The sequence below is a fragment of the Habropoda laboriosa genome, unplaced genomic scaffold (assembly GCF_001263275.1).
Source record: "Habropoda laboriosa isolate 0110345459 unplaced genomic scaffold, ASM126327v1 scaffold207, whole genome shotgun sequence".
NCBI classification, from domain to species: Eukaryota; Metazoa; Arthropoda; class Insecta; order Hymenoptera; family Apidae; genus Habropoda; species Habropoda laboriosa.
In genome coordinates, this window is record NW_017100397.1 from 1,112,804 (window position 1) to 1,132,488 (window position 19,685).

General features: G+C 40.4%; 1 protein-coding gene across 1 annotated transcript in view; it reads right to left on the reverse strand.

Moving 5' to 3' along the window:
* Positions 1–19,685, reverse strand: part of LOC108575121 — a 67,419-nt gene that overhangs the window by 14,926 nt on the left and 32,808 nt on the right. Inside the window, exons 3-6 of the mRNA XM_017937839.1 lie at positions 10,402–10,538; positions 8,778–9,066; positions 7,716–7,990; positions 2,155–2,307 (exon numbers count right to left, since the gene is read on the reverse strand). Coding sequence (XP_017793328.1) covers positions 2,155–2,307; positions 7,716–7,990; positions 8,778–9,066; positions 10,402–10,538 — 854 coding nt within the window. The remainder of the gene's footprint in view (positions 1–2,154; positions 2,308–7,715; positions 7,991–8,777; positions 9,067–10,401; positions 10,539–19,685) is intronic.

The following is a 19,685-nucleotide window of genomic DNA, read 5'->3' on the forward strand; positions in this document are numbered from 1 at the left end:
CCTGCGGGGAAATGTAACCTTTCTTTCTACTTTCTAATTCTATTTGCACCGTTGCGAGAACCACCGCCTCTAACAAACGACGCCTCGCAGAGAAAGAAATCGATGGAGCCTTTACGCTGTTCTTCTTCTTCACCTTCGTCTTACTTTGTACAGAGAAACTTCGCAAACAGGATAGATTAATTAGTATCGACCTTGTGGTTCGAAGTTTGTACAGTTCTTCCAGTGAAATTGAGGGAATTTCGAAACTCAGGGAGTGAAGATGTGCTTGGTGGATTTTTTTCTAATAGTCTGTACTGTGTGAAAATTAATTGAGATTGCTGTAAGAAATGCGAGATTCCGGCGGCGAAGTGGTGGCCTGGACTTTGTCACCCAGGAAGAGAAAGCGCGCGGGTACCTGAGGGTGCCATAAACTAAGCCCTTTCCCCGGAAAGTCGAACGAGGGGGCTCCAACGTTTTTTCGGAGCAACGTGGGATACGACGCGGAAAGGACATTCTGGAAATAGCCGTCGAGCGAGACGGACGCCGGAAACCTTAAGAATCGCTTAAATACAGAATAAGTTATTTTTGGGATACCGCACTATCCTGACTTTAATTCTTTGTTTTCGAGTGGTGCTTACATTGCATACTTTCGAAATTAGGGTTCGAGTCTGTCTTTTTGGAAATTAACTAATTGTAAGAACGTTTGCATGAATATTTTAGCAGGTGCGTTTTATTGGATTATGGGAGTTACCGGTTGTTAAATAATTAATAATCCTTATTTTAATCTATAAACTTTTATTAGACACAAGGAAGGTTCGCTTTTCTACTTGATGGTAAGAGCACTGTCTACGGACTGAGGCACTGTATATTGCCTACGACCCCGCTTGGGACCGAAGGGCCTTTTGTCACGTATCATAAACATTTAGATCTTTACTAAACAGAGGCGGTAAAGTTAAACGGATTTCTCCGAACGTATACAAAAGTAATATATACTTCCTAGTAAGGCGTTAGATTAATTTCTGTTATATCCAACTGACCGATAAATCTAACACGTTTAGCGAGGGTAAGAGAATTTACCCTCGAGAGGGTGTACCAATGGGTAATGAATTATTCGTTTCAAGGAAACAGTAACGTACAAGGTGTCAGCAAATAATTCTATCACTGGCAGAATTTGAACGTGGCGGATTCAATATGGAAAAATACGTCGAATGAATTAAATGGGTGTACCAATGGCTAATGAATTATTCGTTTCAAGGAAACAGTAACGTACAAGGTGTCAGCAAATAATTGTTAGAAAAGTCCAAAAAGCGAAGGCTTGAGTGGGCCATGTGCAGTCTTCTGCTGCGTTTCCCCCTCCTAGGGATAGTTCTGCCTCAAGGCTAAGAAAGGCCATATTGTCAAGGGGGTCCTCTTGACTAGGTTTTTCAGGAAAGATAGAATTGTATCAGCACTCGTACAGTATAGTTCGAAATACAAGGATTCACTCTGTTTAACCGCCCACCACCGTTATCCTGACTGGTTTTTCTCTTACATAATACTATCACTGGCAGAATTTGAACGTGGCGGATTCAATATGGAAAAATACGTCGAATGAATTAAATTCATTGGTGTTAATTTGTCCAGTATACTCGTGAACGTTTTGCTAATAGAAGTAACAATTCGTGAACATACTTATATTGGTACAGCTAATAGAAAAATACTACATTTAGAAAAATATACATACTGCAAAGCAAGCGTGTAAAATCAACTAACAACCAAATTTGCAACAATACCAAGGAAAAGTATTCAGAAATTAATGAAATACAAAGGACAAAATTAACAGAGACAATAAACCAGTAAAAGGATATAATCGTCTCGCTAACAGCTTCGAAAATGCGTTCTTAAACTTTCGCTGCCATTTCGTTTACACTATCTTGCTCATCTCGCCTCACGGGGTCCCCATGGTCCGGCAATAAATTACGCTTATCAATTCAGACCACACAACTAGGCGATTGCGAATATAGCCAGGTCTCTTCCATCGGGTCGATAAATTCGCCGAAGGGTGTCGTGATTTAAGAACAAGCACACTCGCTGAAATTACCATACTATCTAACGATCGTTCGGCTCCATCGATACCATAATCACACACGCCGTCGTTTATACATCGATTCGTGAAATTTTCGTGAGTCCACGTACCTGAACCACGTCGCAGTCCTTCCAGAGGCGAAGCTCGGGAGGCGATGATTCCACCCGAGTGGCTGGCCTCGCTCTTATGGCCACCAATTGACCCCGAGGCTGTCTCACCGAAATTAAGGCGTGCTTCCCTGGAGGCACATCGTGCTGCCTCACCTGTGTCACATGATTACACGTGAAATTTGATATTAGAACGAGTTTTGTCACGTTTCATGCCTTTAGAACTGTATATATTTATTCTGCATTATCTGTGTATCTGTCTTTTTCAGATTGTACGATATAAACTTCTCTCTTAGTGGCTTGAAAGAGTTAATGTTCAACTTTGTGCAGTGTTATGTTTCGTACGAGTGAATGAACTTCTTCTGTGAAGAAATCTTCGAATATGAAGAGTTAAGGGAGATTTGTTAATTACCAGTGAAATACAAAATACCAGAATTAACTGAACCGACTGTATATCCAAAGAAGCGTGTCAAATCGAATTATTTCTCGATCAAAGCACCCCCATAATTGCCCATCTCCGATCCCCTGCACAGACATAATCGAACGTTTACAGGCCATTGTGCGTGGAACAAACGACATCCTGTGTCTTCTATTTTTTATGACCTTCTTCCCCACACCAATCACATAATCTTAACACATCTTGCGCGGGTGCTTTGCCGCCAAACTCTCACCGGCTAGCGGGCGATTTTTTACAATTCGTACGCAAAATTACTTCTGCAAAAAATAGCTGTAGTTTTTGAACTGTAGGTTTCTTTTTAAATAAAACTTTTAGTTTCTCTTTAAAAATTAAGAATGGAATAAAAAGACCAGCTTCGACCAGTTTTTACTTGTGCTTCTTTCACTTTCCATTTCAGCAAATTCCAGATGATTGTCCATTTTAAAATCCACTTTTATTTATATCATTTTTATGAAATATCATTATTATCAACTGATCATTAATTCAGCTCCCTACTAATAAACTTGTTATTATTTCATTAATAATATTTTTCCAAGTTACTGTATTTTCTGCAAGATTCGCACGTTTTAATGTTGAAATATACGGGCGTCGACCTAGTACTCATGTGTATCCGATCTTATTGTAAAAACATTACAAAAGCCACCAATAATCCGCGCAAAACGACTTTAGTCGCTTCCCGCGCAAGATGTGTCCCTCCGAACACGACCATTTTATTTTATGTCCCTGTTTCATTTCTTCTTCCCCATTTTGAGTTTAACGCACGCCTCTTTAACCGTCCGAGGGAATTTTTCATTATTCTGATTGCCGTCGAAAAACTTGCGAAATTTCAACCATCGCGTCGTATCGAAGTGTATTTAGGCGCTTCGAAGTCGAGTTTAGCGTGGCCACACAAGCGGAGAATAATGGTCCACGGGCCGTGGCCTTGTGAGGTTACCTCGTAAATTTTCGTCGGAATGCTAACCAGAGGGATCCTTCCTCTGCTTCGTTTAGAACCGATACACCACTCTGTCTCTCTTTCTCTCTCTCTTTCGTTCTGACTATGCATCGACCCGTTCAATTTGCTCGGACCGCCGCGATTTCGCGGTGAAATACGGCTTCTCGGATTACCGGTTCTGTTTTGCGTGTCGAGGGGAACGTTTTAATGTCAGTAACGTCTGCCGTCTCTGTCTAAAGCTCGAGCAGCGAAGAGCTTTGTTAATATTCATTAGAGGAACAAGGGATTTCAGTCGCCTCTTCTCAATTGCCGCGTGAAAATCTGCGGATTTGCAGCTCCGAAGAGTTGGTAGATTTCAACATCTTGGTATGTAGATTGAATATTTTGGGTGGAAGTTGTACAGTGGATCCTGTGGGATTTTGTGGATAAATTGGTGATTGGATTTTTTATTGGTTCAATTTTGGATGTATTCCAGAATATAAAATACCCTGTATTCAGGGTATTCTTCCGCTTTGTTGGATAAAGGAATTTTTCCACTGTTTCCTTTAATGCATCCTCCTCCGCCAGTATTCGTTCGAATGCATTATTAAGGAACTTGGTGTGTTTGTCTAAGCGAATCACCATACGAACTTTTTTCCGAATGCATTTTCTGCGGAAGATACAAGAAGAATTGGACATTCAATATCTAATATTATTAACAATTCGAAAGAAACCTATCAGGAACCACAAAACCTCATTTTTATTTTGGATAAAGTTGGAAATTGCTCCAAAATGAGCCTTTTCCAATTCCAACCGCGACAGAGTAGTCAAATTTGAAAAAAAATCGGAACAACTCCGGTGAGATTCGAATCATATTCTTAGCTAAAATTTCGCGGCAGCCAAACGTCCTATAGGGGAGAGTCGTGCAGTACCGGCCAAAGCTAGATCTCGCTTATACTGTTAGTTGACTGCACTATTGATGGATAAACAAATAAATACTATAGCCCTGAGCAACGTATTCCAGCGACGTTCTTGTTTCTTCAGTATTACCAGAGTTCTAAGACGTTCAACGTTTACGCTGGTGTGAACTTTTCATAGCTGATTTCTAACTTTTCAAGTAATTAAATAATTTTGTTACAGTATGTACATTATTTTTAGACTATTAGGTATACACAAATGCCCCGGTTTGTGCAATTTGCTTTGTATATTATGCATTAAACCTAAAAGTTTTTCCACGTGCTTGTCGTGCAGTACCGGCCAAATTTAAAAAAAATTTTTTCTTACAATTCAAGTCGCTAGGTTTTTCTTCTCTGCTTTTCTACAGAAAAAATGTCCGAAATGAGCAAGCGTATCTTCTGATTTTACGAAAATTGTTAAAAACATCAGTCATGCAAATAATATTTCAGGTGTCTAACATAGGTGTCTTTTATAGAAGATGTTCAGGAAAAAAAGAAACCGGTTAATGAGAAAAAATTGAAAGCAAAAACAAGAAAAGCTGAGAAAATACTAAAGAAAAATGAAAAAATCAAGAGAGGAAGGAAGTTACAAGAAGAGATAAATAAGAAAAAACATAGCTCACGAAGGAGGAACCTAGGTATTGACGAACAAATCAGTGAGTGCATCATTTGTAAAGAACCCTTTAACGAAGATTGGGTGCAGTGCATCAAATGCAACGGTTGGGCTCACGTGGAGATCAAGAAAATATCGATCACTTTACCTGTGATATTTGTAGACGTGCCTAAATAAAAGATCTATTCTACTTTTAAATGATTTTTACTAACGTTATTTATTACTCAGACCTTAAAATCTACTAAGTAGCTGCCCGGTACTGTACGACAATTTTTCGTTCGCTACAAATTACAACTTTTCCATTTCTACGAATTATTTATCTTTGTGAGAAAATTTAAGAAAAACGATTTGTCCCCTTTTATTAAGCACCCTTTGTACTACAAATTACTTTCTTTAGCTTATTTAGCCCAAGTTATAGTACAGAAACTTAGAGTGGCCGGTACTGCCCTACACTTCGCTAGCCAGATTCTTACCCACTGATCTCTATATTTTCGTACTCCTCTTACCAGAACGATTTTTTCCCCTGCTAAAGCTTACCAATACTATTCCATTTTATATTTTTATTAACAATACGGAATATGAAGAATACTTTTCCGAGAATTCCTGAAAAGTTTCTTTTCTAAGGTGGTTTTCAGAGAATAACTTTGAAAAGTCATAGTTGGAAAATGTGAGGGAAATTCATGGTGCATCCGAGAGTTACGTAAACACCAGAAACCGAGCCATTTCCCGGCATCCACTTGCGCTCGAATTTCATTCTTCCACTGGACAGGTGCATAAATTTTCAAATAGCCCGGTAAGAAAGCCCTTGGTCCACGGAATCGTCGCTATTCGCCGACGATTTATGATCTCGGCCTTTCCAGCGCGTGGAAAATAACTCTTAGCATTTGTTCCTTCGCCTAATCGTTCTTCAAATCCACGAAGAGTAGCGTACGAGAAGAATGAATCTTTCAGAATGGTAAATATCTTCTATATTAACTTTTCCATTAGCTAATGGTCGTTGAAAGGATTATTTATTAAAGTTATTTACTTTCTATGTGAAATATTCTGTCATCCCCTTCACATTTTATTACCTTCAAAAAATAGAGATTCCAATTTATCTATATTCCACATTTCCCACAGAATATCATGTACAAAAATTTGACCAGACATACGAGTATCGATTTTCACTGTACCATTATTGAAGCAAATAAATTTTCCAAATATTTCTTGTAAATCCATGAATCTCCAAAATTGTGCAATTTCCACAAGATTAAACAAAATGTGTCCCAAAATTTTCAGAATTAATAACAGTGGAATCAAACTCTCGTTGAATATTTTATTATGTTGTAGCGACCAGCTACAATACCCGGGGAAATAACATTTGGCGTGGAGACGACCAGCACGGTTCATGACGCTTTTTGAGGAAACCGTTTTAGTTTATTTGATTTCTAGAATTCCGACAATGCATGTCCGCGTAGAAACTTTCTTCGATGGCCTCAATAGTAAATTGCCGCGTCAGAAACCAAGGGTTTCCGAAAGGTCCGCCGTACGAGGCCCAGAGGCCACGACCGGACACGTTACGAGTACCTGTGTCGCTGAATGTGGAATACACCTCTCCGCCAAGTCGCACCGCGGTCCCGAAAAAAGCGCGCCAAGGGCGCAAGGGACACGCAGCGACTTGTAAGAAAATTACCTGATTGGCTAACATCGATGCGACGGGTTAGCCAATCAGGAAAACTAACAAGGCGACGAAAAGTTAGTTGGAAAAAGGCGAGACGACAGGAGGCCAGTCTTGTATCAATAAACACTTCACCGGACTACTGCGTGGGTACATTGCTGAACCCAGTAACACGCATTTTCATTATCCTTCAATGTCATCTCTAAAGTACTGTGGCGGGTACGTCGTCGTCAACAAACCCTTACCGAATGTCGTCCTATTCTTCCACGCGAAGTTTCTCTTTTCCCCCTCCTTCAGATTTTAGTTTCCGTTCTTTTGTCTCTCCCCGGGTTGAGACTTTGCCTTCGTCCTCGAGTAGCCTAAGAAGCGCACATGTGGCATCCAGGTTCGCACGAGGACGAACGAATTTTCCGTTTCCACCACTTACTCCACTACTGTCTTTATCTATCTCTACTCCTGTCTCCCTGTCCTAACAATATAAAAACCCAGTACGCCTACACCTCTGGACAGTTTGTTCCTTTACCGACCATCGCGACGTACCCGCCGCCGAACCGGGACAATCAACAACGTAAACGATTGTTTATTCCGGACAAATTGTACGCCTATGCGACCATACACTTATACTTTAACAATTGAGATGAAAACAGTGTAACGACGTTCCTCACCCACCTCACTACTATTTTTATATTATTATTGAACTTCTCCAATTACTATCTATTTAGTGTTACTCTACGTTCCCAAATTATTAGTCTCCATACTATTCCCAAGTATTTTCAAATTATCGTCGCAAAAAACTCAAGATATATCCCTTCTCCGTATTAAAAGAATTAATTGAAAAAAGAAAACCCACTTTCAAGAACGAAATTCATATGACCGCTAAATTGTGTTATCCTTAAGTGGTCCTCGCTTAAGATACAGGTTTACACGAGAATTTTCCACGAGAGAGGGAACGTTCCCATAGGATTTACCGCATAGTAGCAGGTGAGATTGCGCGGGTACAATCCGGGAAAGTTAGGCGACTGTAGCCTGCACTTCTTCCGGTCGCAGTCGCTGAATATGCGGGAACAGTAGGTGCCGGATATCAGGTCCCCGAGGTATTGCTCTGTGCCTGGTTTCGCGGTGCTCGATTGCTGTTGATCCACCATTTGTACAGGCATCGCTATCGAGCTATTCGCGTACTCGCTGGACGACGTCGACACGCTTGATTCCGTTGATGCTGGCGTCCCTGTCGTCTGCGTTATCGCTGAAAAAGGAATTTTAATTTGTTGACAGCAGAAAAATATTTTGAGCTTTTTGAAGCATTTTTTGAATTCTGCGTATCACCGCCTGGTATATTTTACCAGTTTCATATCTTCGTTTTATAAACGATTTTTTAAAATTCTGTACATTTTGTTGGCTTTTCTATTTTCGTTTCTAAAAACATTTTTTAGATTCATCATCTACCTTCTGTGGTATTTTTGTAAGCTTGTATTTTCCTAAAAAGTACGTTTGCATGAAACGAAATGGACTTCCTTTAAATCAGTTTACGTAGTCAAATTTGCTGTCGAAAAATACAAAATTCGTTAATTCACACCATTTCTCTATCTCTGATCATTTTCGAGATATTAAATCGCGATATTGAAATGTTTAGGTACTATCCTAATTTTTTAGGGTGATTCTGGCTACTCGGGTGTGGACGATTGCCGATAAAAAGATATACCTACGTGTCGAATATTCTTTTGAGTACTGCCATATGAGCCGCTGTTTTTGAAAGTGGTACAAGTCCAATATTTTTTTTTTTATCTGACTAAAACTACCGTTGACTCATTTTTTTTCCAAAAATGGACTTATACCACTTAAAACGGCTCATTTCATCAATATCGGTAGTTTCCTCGTAGGAACCTTTTTAACTTTCTGCTCGAGAATTTCAATCGACAGACTTTTCAATGGAAACTGGAAGGTGCTATTTCCAAGAAGATTCTGCTGATCTCCCCGTGGCGAAAGGGGGAAACAAATGATCCTGAAATAGGATCCAGCTGAAGAATACCCACCGACGAACGGATTCCCGTAGCGTACCACGGCGTCTGACTTCTTGATCATCTTGTACGCCATCCTGAAGTCGAAATTGAATGCCGTCTGATCCTTGCTGAGCCTGAGTAGCTTCAGCGTGATGGAGACTGTTGGTGTCTCACTGTAGTAGATCGCGGGACCCAAGGATGTTCCACACCAGAGGCCTCCGACGTCCGGTCGCTGGGCCTCCGAAATTTGCAGCGAACCATCCGGACAGCCCTCCGCGGTGAACGACACGAATTTCCCCAGGGTGAAGCTGTCGAACGTCAACTGCAATCGAAAGAAGCCACGTGTTACTCGCCACACGTTCAACGGCGGGGAATTATTTAGTAAACCTAATGTTTTCCTTACTTTATCTGAGAGAAACTTGCACTTTCACTGGCCAAAAGTTTATCGATTTATTTATTTTACGAGGGAACATTATGGGAATGGGAATTTCGTGTGAATGTTTATAGCGAGTGAACAAGTATCGAGTGTTAGATGTGGAAAAGAAACATGTTTGAAGAAAAAGAAAAGAAAATCAATTTCGTCTTCTTTTTCAACTTCATTGTCAAAGGCTTCTAGTAAAGCTATAGTGAAAATTATCGTAATTTGAGTCATCACTTTGACCGACAATATTCTGATACTCTACTAGTTGACGATATTAGAGTGCACGAGAGGGTAAATTCTGATCTAAATTGAAAATTACAATATTCTACACAGTGATTGCATTTGTAGATTTATAATTAACTTAGAATTTCACGAAGAATTCAATTATCGAATAATTGTACTAACCTCCCAGACATTCAACATAAAACATCCCTCGCACTATATCATTACAGAAGCACCAAATTACCAGATTCGTTGATACTAAAACTCTCTCCAGGCAAAAGCACTATTACTCCCTTCCTGGTCTCTTTCTCAGCGAAAGAAGGAACCTTCAGGAACGTTCAGTGTTCTACTCATCCAATTTCCCCTCGGTCATCACGAGGTCCTGGAAACACTGGCCGCGTTCCTTTGATAAAAACGGCAAACACACCGTGCAGCGGAAAGAGAGAGAGAGAGGGGAGGGGAAGCAAACAGGCGGCGCATAAATAAATTTGGCAACGGAAGAAAGTTTCGACGGTCCATCTGTTCGTTCGAAAGTTTTCGGGGCCAGCGAGAGAGCTACAGCGTGCTAACCTGGCAATTTGCGTTATTAAAAATTCCACCGTTAATTCTTGCTCGTCCGGTAGCCACGGTTTCGCCTTGTTTCCCCCCTGGAATTCTCCTTTTATTTTTTCTCCCCCTCCCTCACCGTTCCTCTGCTAGCCAGAGAGTACTGTTTTCGACCAGTAAAAACAGCAACGTTTCTCTACCTGGCCTGTGTTTCCAACGTGCAACGTACCGTGATCACCAGAGGAACCTTTCATTCTGCTGCATTAAAGATCTCTTCTGTTTTCTTTTTTTATAAATGAGTTGCTTCGATTTTGCTGCTGCGTTAACGGGCCATTTGCACGAGATACGCGGTTGTTTAATTAACAGGCGATTCTCATTCGAGGTTTACGTTAATTAGGAGCAGAGTTACCGGTGTCTGTGGCGTCTCTGTTTAAACAAAAGGGGATAATGAGAGATTCGGAGGCTTGCCTGAACGATGTCGCCCAGCTCGCCACCCGGCGCGCTAAAGGTGAGCTTGCAAATGTAAGGCACCTTATCCTCCTTCGGTCGGTGAAGCTCCAGGTCGTAGGTTTTGCCCACGTCGCCATAATACGTTTTGTTGCAAGCTGCAACAGTCAATGGAGAATTTTGTTTTTTGCAAGGCAACAATTACAGTAGGTGCACATATAAGCGTCCGTCGCTATCCCCGCCAGTTCCCCGCCAATTTCCAATTCTTGGAAATGGGACATCGAGAGTGGAGTTCGAGCGTGCCGAGTGAAACAAAGTGATTCGATATCGACTCCTGAATGTGAACAACTGACACTTGATATATCGGTATCCCACTCAGACACATCTCCTCTCTTTTGTTTAGTTAAATTCGCAAAAGTCACCTCCCCACTTAAGCGTCCGCATTTGGTCCCGGCTACGACCAAAGTTCAGTTCGAAATTCCGTACTTTGTCCTTTTCTATTTTTCTTACAAATGGGTGTAGGAAAACGATGGAAATTAATAGCGCAAACGTCCTGTATATTTTTACCGATATATGATACTAACTTTGGTGAAGAAGTGTAATTTAAATCGTGCAATACTTTCTGTACGAACATAATAGGTGTCTTAATTCTTATGACATTAACATAACTTGAAGATCAACATTCTTTGAAAGTACTGAATGCTAATTCTTACAAAATTCAATACTTTCAGAGTTCTCAATTTTTTCTCAATTACTCTCAATATTTTCCTAAGTAACACGTGGAAATTTTTTTCCGTTAAAGTAACAACAGTAACAGGTGAAACACTCGACGTAGAGTATGTAGTAGCATGGTGAAAATTGGCCGACTAATCGTGTTACAGCGATACGTAACAAGCGATGGAAGACAAGGTGGCCAGATTTCAGGTGTGCTATTAGCCAGGCAAACTGGGATTCTGATTAGAAATGAGACCTCGATGCCTGGGAATGGCGTGCATTGTGTTCTCGACCCATTCACCCTCGTCGATACTTATGCGCGCGCGCATGTGTGTGTTTGTCTGTCCGTCTGTGTGCTCTGGCCCGGGCATCTACGTTAGCTACCTCGATTTCCATCCTATACGTTCATGATGAGGCCTTGAAGCCCCACAATGAACCAGTATTGTAACCAAGCCGTCCTGCACAATGTAATTCTGCACGGAGCATGCGATCGTGGAAGCCAGAGTAACTTAATCGGCGGCTGCGTTTCGGTTTCCTTTGAAACACGCGGCGATGGACATCTTTCAGCGTTTACCAAGCTCAAGGAGATCGCCCCTGTGTCTCCATTATGGATTTCTCAAGAAGTTCGTCCACTTGGAGAGATAAAAAAAGGGACAACTTTGGGAAGTGTTGAACTAGAATTGGGGGTGATTTCTTTTTTCCAAAATTGAGTTAAAAATACACTACCGTAGGTTCATTCGTTTCCCAAGAAACGAACGGCGGGGGCAATAAAAGCTCAGGTAGGGAACAGACCATTTTCGCGAGGCCTCGATGGAGCGTGTTAGTTTTAAGTTAGTTTCAATCGTTACGGAAAAAACCTAGGGGTGTGTGTGCGCGTGGTGGGAGTGTGAATGTTCGGGAGAGAATGGAGAGGGTGCATGTTTAAAAAACCAAGTGTGTGGAATGAGAGTCAGTGTGGGGTAAAATTTGGAAGAGAGGAGACTTTGAGTTGAAAGCGTGGAAAGAAAGATTGTGTGAGGGAAATTCAGTGTGGAAACAGCGTGGTCTATAGTTAACTTTAGTCTTTACCTTTGTTAATAAATTCTTATTATTATTATTTTAAATACACTTTCCAAATCACATGTCCAACTAAGTCCCACGCTACTCTTTTCTTTTTCAAACTTTTTCATATTCTTAACCCCTTAACCTATGATTTCTTTTCTGACTATGCATATAAGCGTCAGCCATTTAATGCTTTAGTACTGTATCAAACAACAGAAGCTAATCTGTTACAGGTCAATTACATTTAAGAATCCTCAATTTTACAAATTAAAACGAAAGTTCGGAGTACAATTAATTTTTCTTACTAATGTACCTATATTTGTCACATCTTCACCAGAATCTCTGCCACGAGTCTGACACGTTGTTGCAGGTTAAAGGGTTCAATATACATATATTAGGTGTACAAATTAATTCGTGCCCTTTGTTTCGTGGATTTGTTATTTATTTGAAGAAAACCAAAGTACAGTTCAGTCTTGGAAATAATCTCCATCACTTGCTATACATTTATTCCATTTCTCAGGCAGTTGGCGAATTCCCTTTCGAAAAAATGATGGCGGCTTCGAACGTATAAAATCAGCAATGCTATTATATTGACATCTTCGTATGTTTTGAATTTTGAATCGGTTAGATGGTGCTCAAGTGAACGAAAGAGATAATAGTCTGGGGAATAAGACGTATGAGGCAGAATTTCCCATCCCAAAGGCCTTTCGCTTCAAGAGCACTTTTTTTTTAAGTTGAAATGCAAAAAGGACGCAGTGTCTATTCACATTAGTCACATCGAGTCCGACAGTGTTTCGTTTTACTAATAGAAGCAACTTCAGGACTCTAACACAACGGGGAGAAAGATTCAATTCGAAGTAAAGTTACAGCTGATTAATCGCCGCGAATTAATTTGTACACCTAATAGATAGTAATGGTAAATAATAATTAGAAAGAGGAGACAAATTTTTAGCCATTTCTTTACGATGCCAACTAAAAATATTGTGCAATGGGTTCAAGAACATTAGTTTGCAAATATTTCTGAAAATTCACGTCTGAAAAGAAATGTAAATAATACTTTTGATAAGTGGCACAGATATGCTAAAATTGAACGTAAAAAGCATGGAGCTTAAAGAATCGCCTGTATTGCATTCATCGAAACAAGTATTCCGGTAAGCATTTCATAAAATTATTAAACTGAATATCAATGTTCAACTGAAATCATTTTATAAGCTGTGATTTATTTTTATATGCGGGTTTGGAGTCTCCATACGGAACTATAGGAGCAAGACCAAGAAAAAATAAAAATGGCATGTTTTTGTCGTAGTGACGGAGGTTGCGGGTTCGATTCCCATTGGGTCCCTAAAATTTTCCCTCGGATCCTACATAAGTATATGTATATAGGAAATTGTGTCAGTTTCCTTGAAATTCACCAAACAATGACAAATTCACAAATTTCGTTTAAAGCACATTTGAATGGAATCAATTGCAGCTACTATTTTAATCCCCTTTAATCGTATTAAATACACCTCTACGAGAACCACCGTTTCGATTTACCTTACGAAATTGATCCTTTCTTTCTTTACCTTCGATTCTCCGTAATCAGGTATTCCCGGTCACAATTGGACAGTTCTCGAAGAAACGATACGGGTATTTACCGGTGAATTAGCACGGGGGTTCGAAGATTAACCTCGATAAACGCGTGGTCGATATTGTGGCAACAATGGCGTCCACGGTTGGGAGACGTTTTTTTTTCTGAAACTCGAACAACCAGCGAATCGAATCCTTCTTTCCAGCGGAAAACGATTTTGCAAGAGGCAGCCTCGGGCCATCGATAATTCATCGAGCGCCTCCGTTGATTCTTTCGGCCTCGAGATCGACCTCGATAATCCCTTTGACCGAGTCTATACAACGATTACATGGGGTAGTTGCTTGGTGATCTGTTTTGGTTCGATGTTGAATGGAGTCTGAATGCTTGATTTATCGTCGTTGGTGAGGGAGAAAAGGGATGATTGGTGTAATTGTCGAAATGATTACTTTTGGAATTGTTCTAATATTCTGACGAAGGATTTGTTGAATTTTCTGAAAACAATGTTTTACTTTGAAAATTTAGAAACTACAGATCTGTGTGTTCGCCAATTTCATAAGAAAGTTGAACAACTACATTTCTAGTCTCGGGTATTCACCAATTTCCCAAGGAATACAGCGCAGCGTTGAGTTCATAGTAAATTTGATATCAGCACGAAATGTTCGACATTCACCAGCCACGTCGGAAGTTGCTGTCGCACATTCTTGACGCAATATCCACCGATGACCGACGCCATAGCTTCTCTTATCTCTCCTCTGACGTTCCGGCTTCGTTAAGCTTGAATTTCGACGTGTACGTTTAGTTTCGCGTAATTACTCGTTCCCGCGAGATAATTAAAACTCTGCTATCAGGAATGGTCGTGGTGGATACGGCTGAATTCTCTGGTTATACGAGATATGCAGGAAATAGGAAACACTGTCATCAAAGTTTCGATGGCGTGGCGAGTAGCGTTCTCGACTACCAATAGGATAGCACAGGGTTCGCGAATCCCCGTTGTTTTTTCGCTCGTACCTCATTCCACTTTTTCTTCGATTTTATCGAGTGAAAATGAGGTTAAATATATTCCTCCTTTCACTGGAGAAGATACAGAAATTGCAGGGGATTTTAAAAATTGTCGAAATTAAAGAAATTAATTATTGGAAATTTTCTGGAATAGGAATATTCTTAGGAGTGGGAGGAGAAACTTCGAGAAAGGGAAAATTGAGTTCCTTTCTGTCTGTGGATATGGAAAATGCGAAATACGATTCATTCAGGTTTCAGGAAGTGCTCTTTGCATCCAAGGACTCTAGAAATAAATATCTAAAATGTGGGAAATGGTCTTTCCGCAAATTCTACAATGGGGAAAAAGAAAATTCAGGAAAATGTAGACTCTCCTCTCCATCCAAACACTCAAGAAGCAACAAAAACTCATACGAATGGAAAATAAATTCTCTCCTTCAGCCAGAGACGTGAAGAATAAAAAATTGTATGCTCTCTCCTTACACAAGAACGCTGAAAGGTAAAAAAAGGAGGGAACAGATAATAGCTTTCCTCACCCTGACTTCAGGAATGTGTAAAATAGGGAAATACCTTCGCCATGCTCAGCAAGTTAAAAATGAAAAGTTAAAGGAGCTGGAAAGCCGTATTGCAGGCTAGGACACGAGCAAGATCGTAGCAGTTTCGGGTCTTCGCGAACAATCGGCCCTTGGTGTAATTCAATATACGTCGTCGTTAGGTTTAATGACAGGATTTGGGTATCGGAAACCGATAGGAGGCCGACGGGTGGCTCTCTCCAAGTATTACGAATTCAGCAGGTGCATCTGTTATGTCAAATTACGAAAGTTCTCGGTGGTGGCGGCCGTTTGCCAGCTTCTCAACTGCGTCTCCCGCGGCTGACTAATGACTGGCATCTACTACTTGCCTGCATTTTGCCGCGCCAGCGTTGGATGCGTTTCCCTTCGTGTCTGACGAATTATGCCTTTTTGTCACTGTTCAAACGTAGACCATCTGTATTCAGACCAGTTGCATTTCCAAGAGAATGTTGTAATGATAAAAAAAAAAAAAAAAGAAAATAAGAAGAAGTCCTACAAGAACTTCGCGATTAACCCTTCAAACACAAAAAGCGTATAAATATGCTCTGAAATAATAGGTAGAAAATTCTTTAAAGGGAAATACTTCGACAAAATCTTGATTTTCAAATTGGTTTTATTTATCAATAATTTTTTTTCTATTTATCAGTTCTTTTTCTTCAGTACCAATCTTGAAGACAGAAGCGATAATAAATAATTCTTTGGAAATTTTCTACATGAGAAAAATAACATATCTTCTAACTGGTGGTCTCGACGAGCCCTCTCTTAGTCTTTCTAGGGTTAATATTTCTCGATCGAAATATTTCCCGCCGTTATCTGTTATTTTGAAAGAAGTCTTACATGGAAATATTCTGAATCCCTTAATATAACAGCATTGCAGTAACGTTGAAATTAGTTTGAGAGATTTTTCATTTATTAGATGGTAGATGAGTGAACTGTGCTCGAAAAGATTCATAGCGTACATTTCATAGAGAAGATTCGTCTTCTGCTACGTTTCGAGCAATTCCAACCTCGCTGGATGGAGTGACGTGTCCCAGTCTGACCTGCTTTTCACGCGAGAAGCTTCCTCGCAGCGTCGTAATAAATTGTCGACAGGTGACCCCGTCGAGCTATATTTTATTACGCAATAAAATATGGACTCCTCGTGCCGAGTGCTTTTCCATTTATCGCTCCGGACGATTACGACACCCTCGTGGCGCGCAATCTTAAATCACGCGACGACTAACGTTGACTATCTAGCTTTGGCAACTTTATTTCACCCTACTGTTCCTCTATTCCCTTTTCTTCTCTGATTGCTCCACTTTGTGCAGGGTAATTAATTAACGAGACATCTGACGAAGTTGCAAGTAGAGTATTCAAGAGATTTATCAAGAAAGTTTATGCAGTTTTTTATTGTATTTTGTATTGTGTAATTACAGTTTGTTTCGCAAGCCTTATTTGCTTCCTTTACAACTTTAGATAATTACGCTTCGCTAGTTCCGTGGAGTACATAGAAATACGTCTGATTAAAATTTTAGAGGTCAGAAGAACCGTAAATTTCGCCTCTTTGTATTACCCTACTTTGTCAGTGTAATTTGGTGGCTAGAAAGGAGACAAAAATGTGTCGTGTGAATGTTGGCTGTTAGATGTTTAGTTATAAAGCTAGAGAAGGGCGAAGTATAGGATTAAAGTTGAATTGTTATAGAAACCGACAACGGAAAAATATTGAGGGACCCAACGGGAATGGAACCCGGGACCTTCGGCTTTGCGCGCTACGCTAACCACTCCCTGTGTATTGTCCAGTACTGGTTTCCTATTTTTGCGTATGGAGGCCCCAATACAGTAAATTCTCCACAATTGTCAGTCCACAAGGAAGCTAAACCTGACACTTGTAGAGTCAGGGACTACGTTTTCGAGCTTCGCGCCTACCTTTGTAGTTTACCGAACGTAGACAAGGACAGCGAATGAAAGATAAGGATGAAACGTGAGTCGAGGCAACCAAGCGATTTAAATACCAATTTTTTTAATTTTACGTTTTTTTATCCCGAAATTTTTCTTAACATATTGATGAGATTTTTCTGATGAAAATGACATCAAACACGACATAATTTGAACAACATTTACTTATTAACACGTTCACTGTCACACATTACATAGAGTCGGCCTACCGTTTGACTGCCAGTTGGAGAATCGGCCCTACATTTGACTGACACTTGTACACTCGGCCATCCTGAACTGACATTCACCCCTCGAATGTCCTCAGTGCAACACAACTCAACACTTTCGGGCACACTCCCCCACACAGTGGCACACAGCCGAAACAACGCATTTTTGGGAGACGTGCAACCCTCGAGATGTTTTCATCTCACAGCGCCTAGCTTCGTGCAGCCGTAAGGTGCCTCCATCCCGGACGAGCCCCCATTTGTAGGAACCGACGACGGAAAAATATTGAGGGACCCAACGGGAATCGAACCCGAGACCTTCGGCTTACCAAGCTGAGGCTTTGCGCGCTACACCAACCACTCCCTCTCTATTCTCCTTTCTCGGTTTCCTATTTGGGTATGGAGGCCCCGATACTACATTATTAGCGGAATTTTCTTGATATTTATACTTTCTGTGGATACAAATAATATTTATAGAATTAATGTCACTTTCTCTTGAGAATGGACGAAAGATAGAGAGCTACAGTACTCGTTATTTCCACATTCATATCTATAAGACACTTTCCGTTCATTTTAACATTATTTTTCACTTTCAGCAGCGTCTGTAAGGAAGAAACGAACGAAGACTACTTTTATCCAAGCAGACTTGAAAAAAAGAAGCAAAGAAAAGATGAGCTCGCAGCTAAATCCAGATAAAGAAGAACGTGTCTGGTTTCGTTTCGCCGCAAAAATGCAGAACAAATCTCGAGCTAATTTCTTGATCTTGCCCACGTGAGCTGGGATTAAGAGCGAACCTCGGTTTATATTTCGTTTCGGGTGGTCCGCTTTGAGCTAGCTCCGTCATCTTCGTCCTCTAGCGCGATTAAAAGCTCTCAGCTAGCCAGGAAAAAGAGTTGCAGGCCGCGATATGAGATACTTTTACGAGCGCCAGAGGATTTACTCACCACCACTACCGAAGTAGACTGCGTTTATGCGTTTTCTGGAGCTGTACGATTAGTATGAGCTTGGAAAATAGGGTATAGTACGTTTCAGATGACGATGATGATTGAATCCTGTATATTTAGGAGACAGCCTGCTATTTTATAATATTTGGGAATTTTTTTATTACGTTGAGAATTTTTTAATATAATGAATAATTAGACATTTTTTTTTTTATAAAATATAAAATCGTGCGGTTATACCGAGAAGTGCATGTACTGCTTTAGTTGCATTGACATTCATCCAGAATTACTTATTGAATTCTATAAAGTGTTCTAGCTATGGTAAAAATTATATAGAACGTTTTAATTATTTTTTACGTCATGTAGGTGATACGGTAATTTAATCAGTTTGAAGAGATTGTTCAAAGACGTTTGAAAGAATGCAACTTTTGAAACGTGAAATATTTTGACAACAATTATCCATGCAGTATTGAAAGCAATTTTCTTTTTCAGGAAGTAACAGTAATAAAAATAATCGTCCAATGTATCATAAAGACTGAAATCAAGATTCACTATATTTGACTAACAATTATTAGCTACGTTTTAATTCAACATTCATTTAATTATCCTCCAAAGTAAAATACACATAAGTTCGAAAGGTGAAGGCCGTTGAAAAATTCATCGAGACAATCATCGAATACAAGGGTTATCAAATTCTAAGCACGATGGGAGCTGACTGGAAGCCTGTTGAGCCCATCAGGCTGGTACATACATCCAATCCGGCGTCTCCTTTCTTGTCGTCGGCGAATCCAGTTTCTCTGAAGATCCATTTGCAAGAGAGATGTACCAGTGGAAGGAAAGGTAGGACGGGGGAAGCCAATACGAGGATACCGTGCGATCAGTGGCCTATCAAGCGGAGTGCTTTTGCGGCTTCCCCTGGTGAATAGAAAAAGAAAATCATTCGTGGGACGTTTGATCGCGAACGAGCAGAGACAGGTAAAGAGAAAGGGAGAGAAAATATCTCCTTCGTGGAATGTCTGCGATCATTTGGCTTCTATTCTTCCTTGGCAATTACGTACCTACCACCCTTTTTCTCCCCCGATATTTCGATCGGAGGAAACTTTCAACGGTAATGAATTTCTCTGGTTTATTTTTTCACAGAATATAATGTCCACGAATTTTTGGGTCCCTTGTGTAAGAGTAAAGAATTACAAGGAGCTTAAAACGACAGATATTGAAATGACGTTGGTTCGCTCGTCGATGGCTAGGTACGATAATGTCTGGGCCTCTGCCCTTTTTCCCGTCTTTATACGCTTCTTCGGCCGTTGGGGCCCTGCAAGCCGTGGGGTGGGGG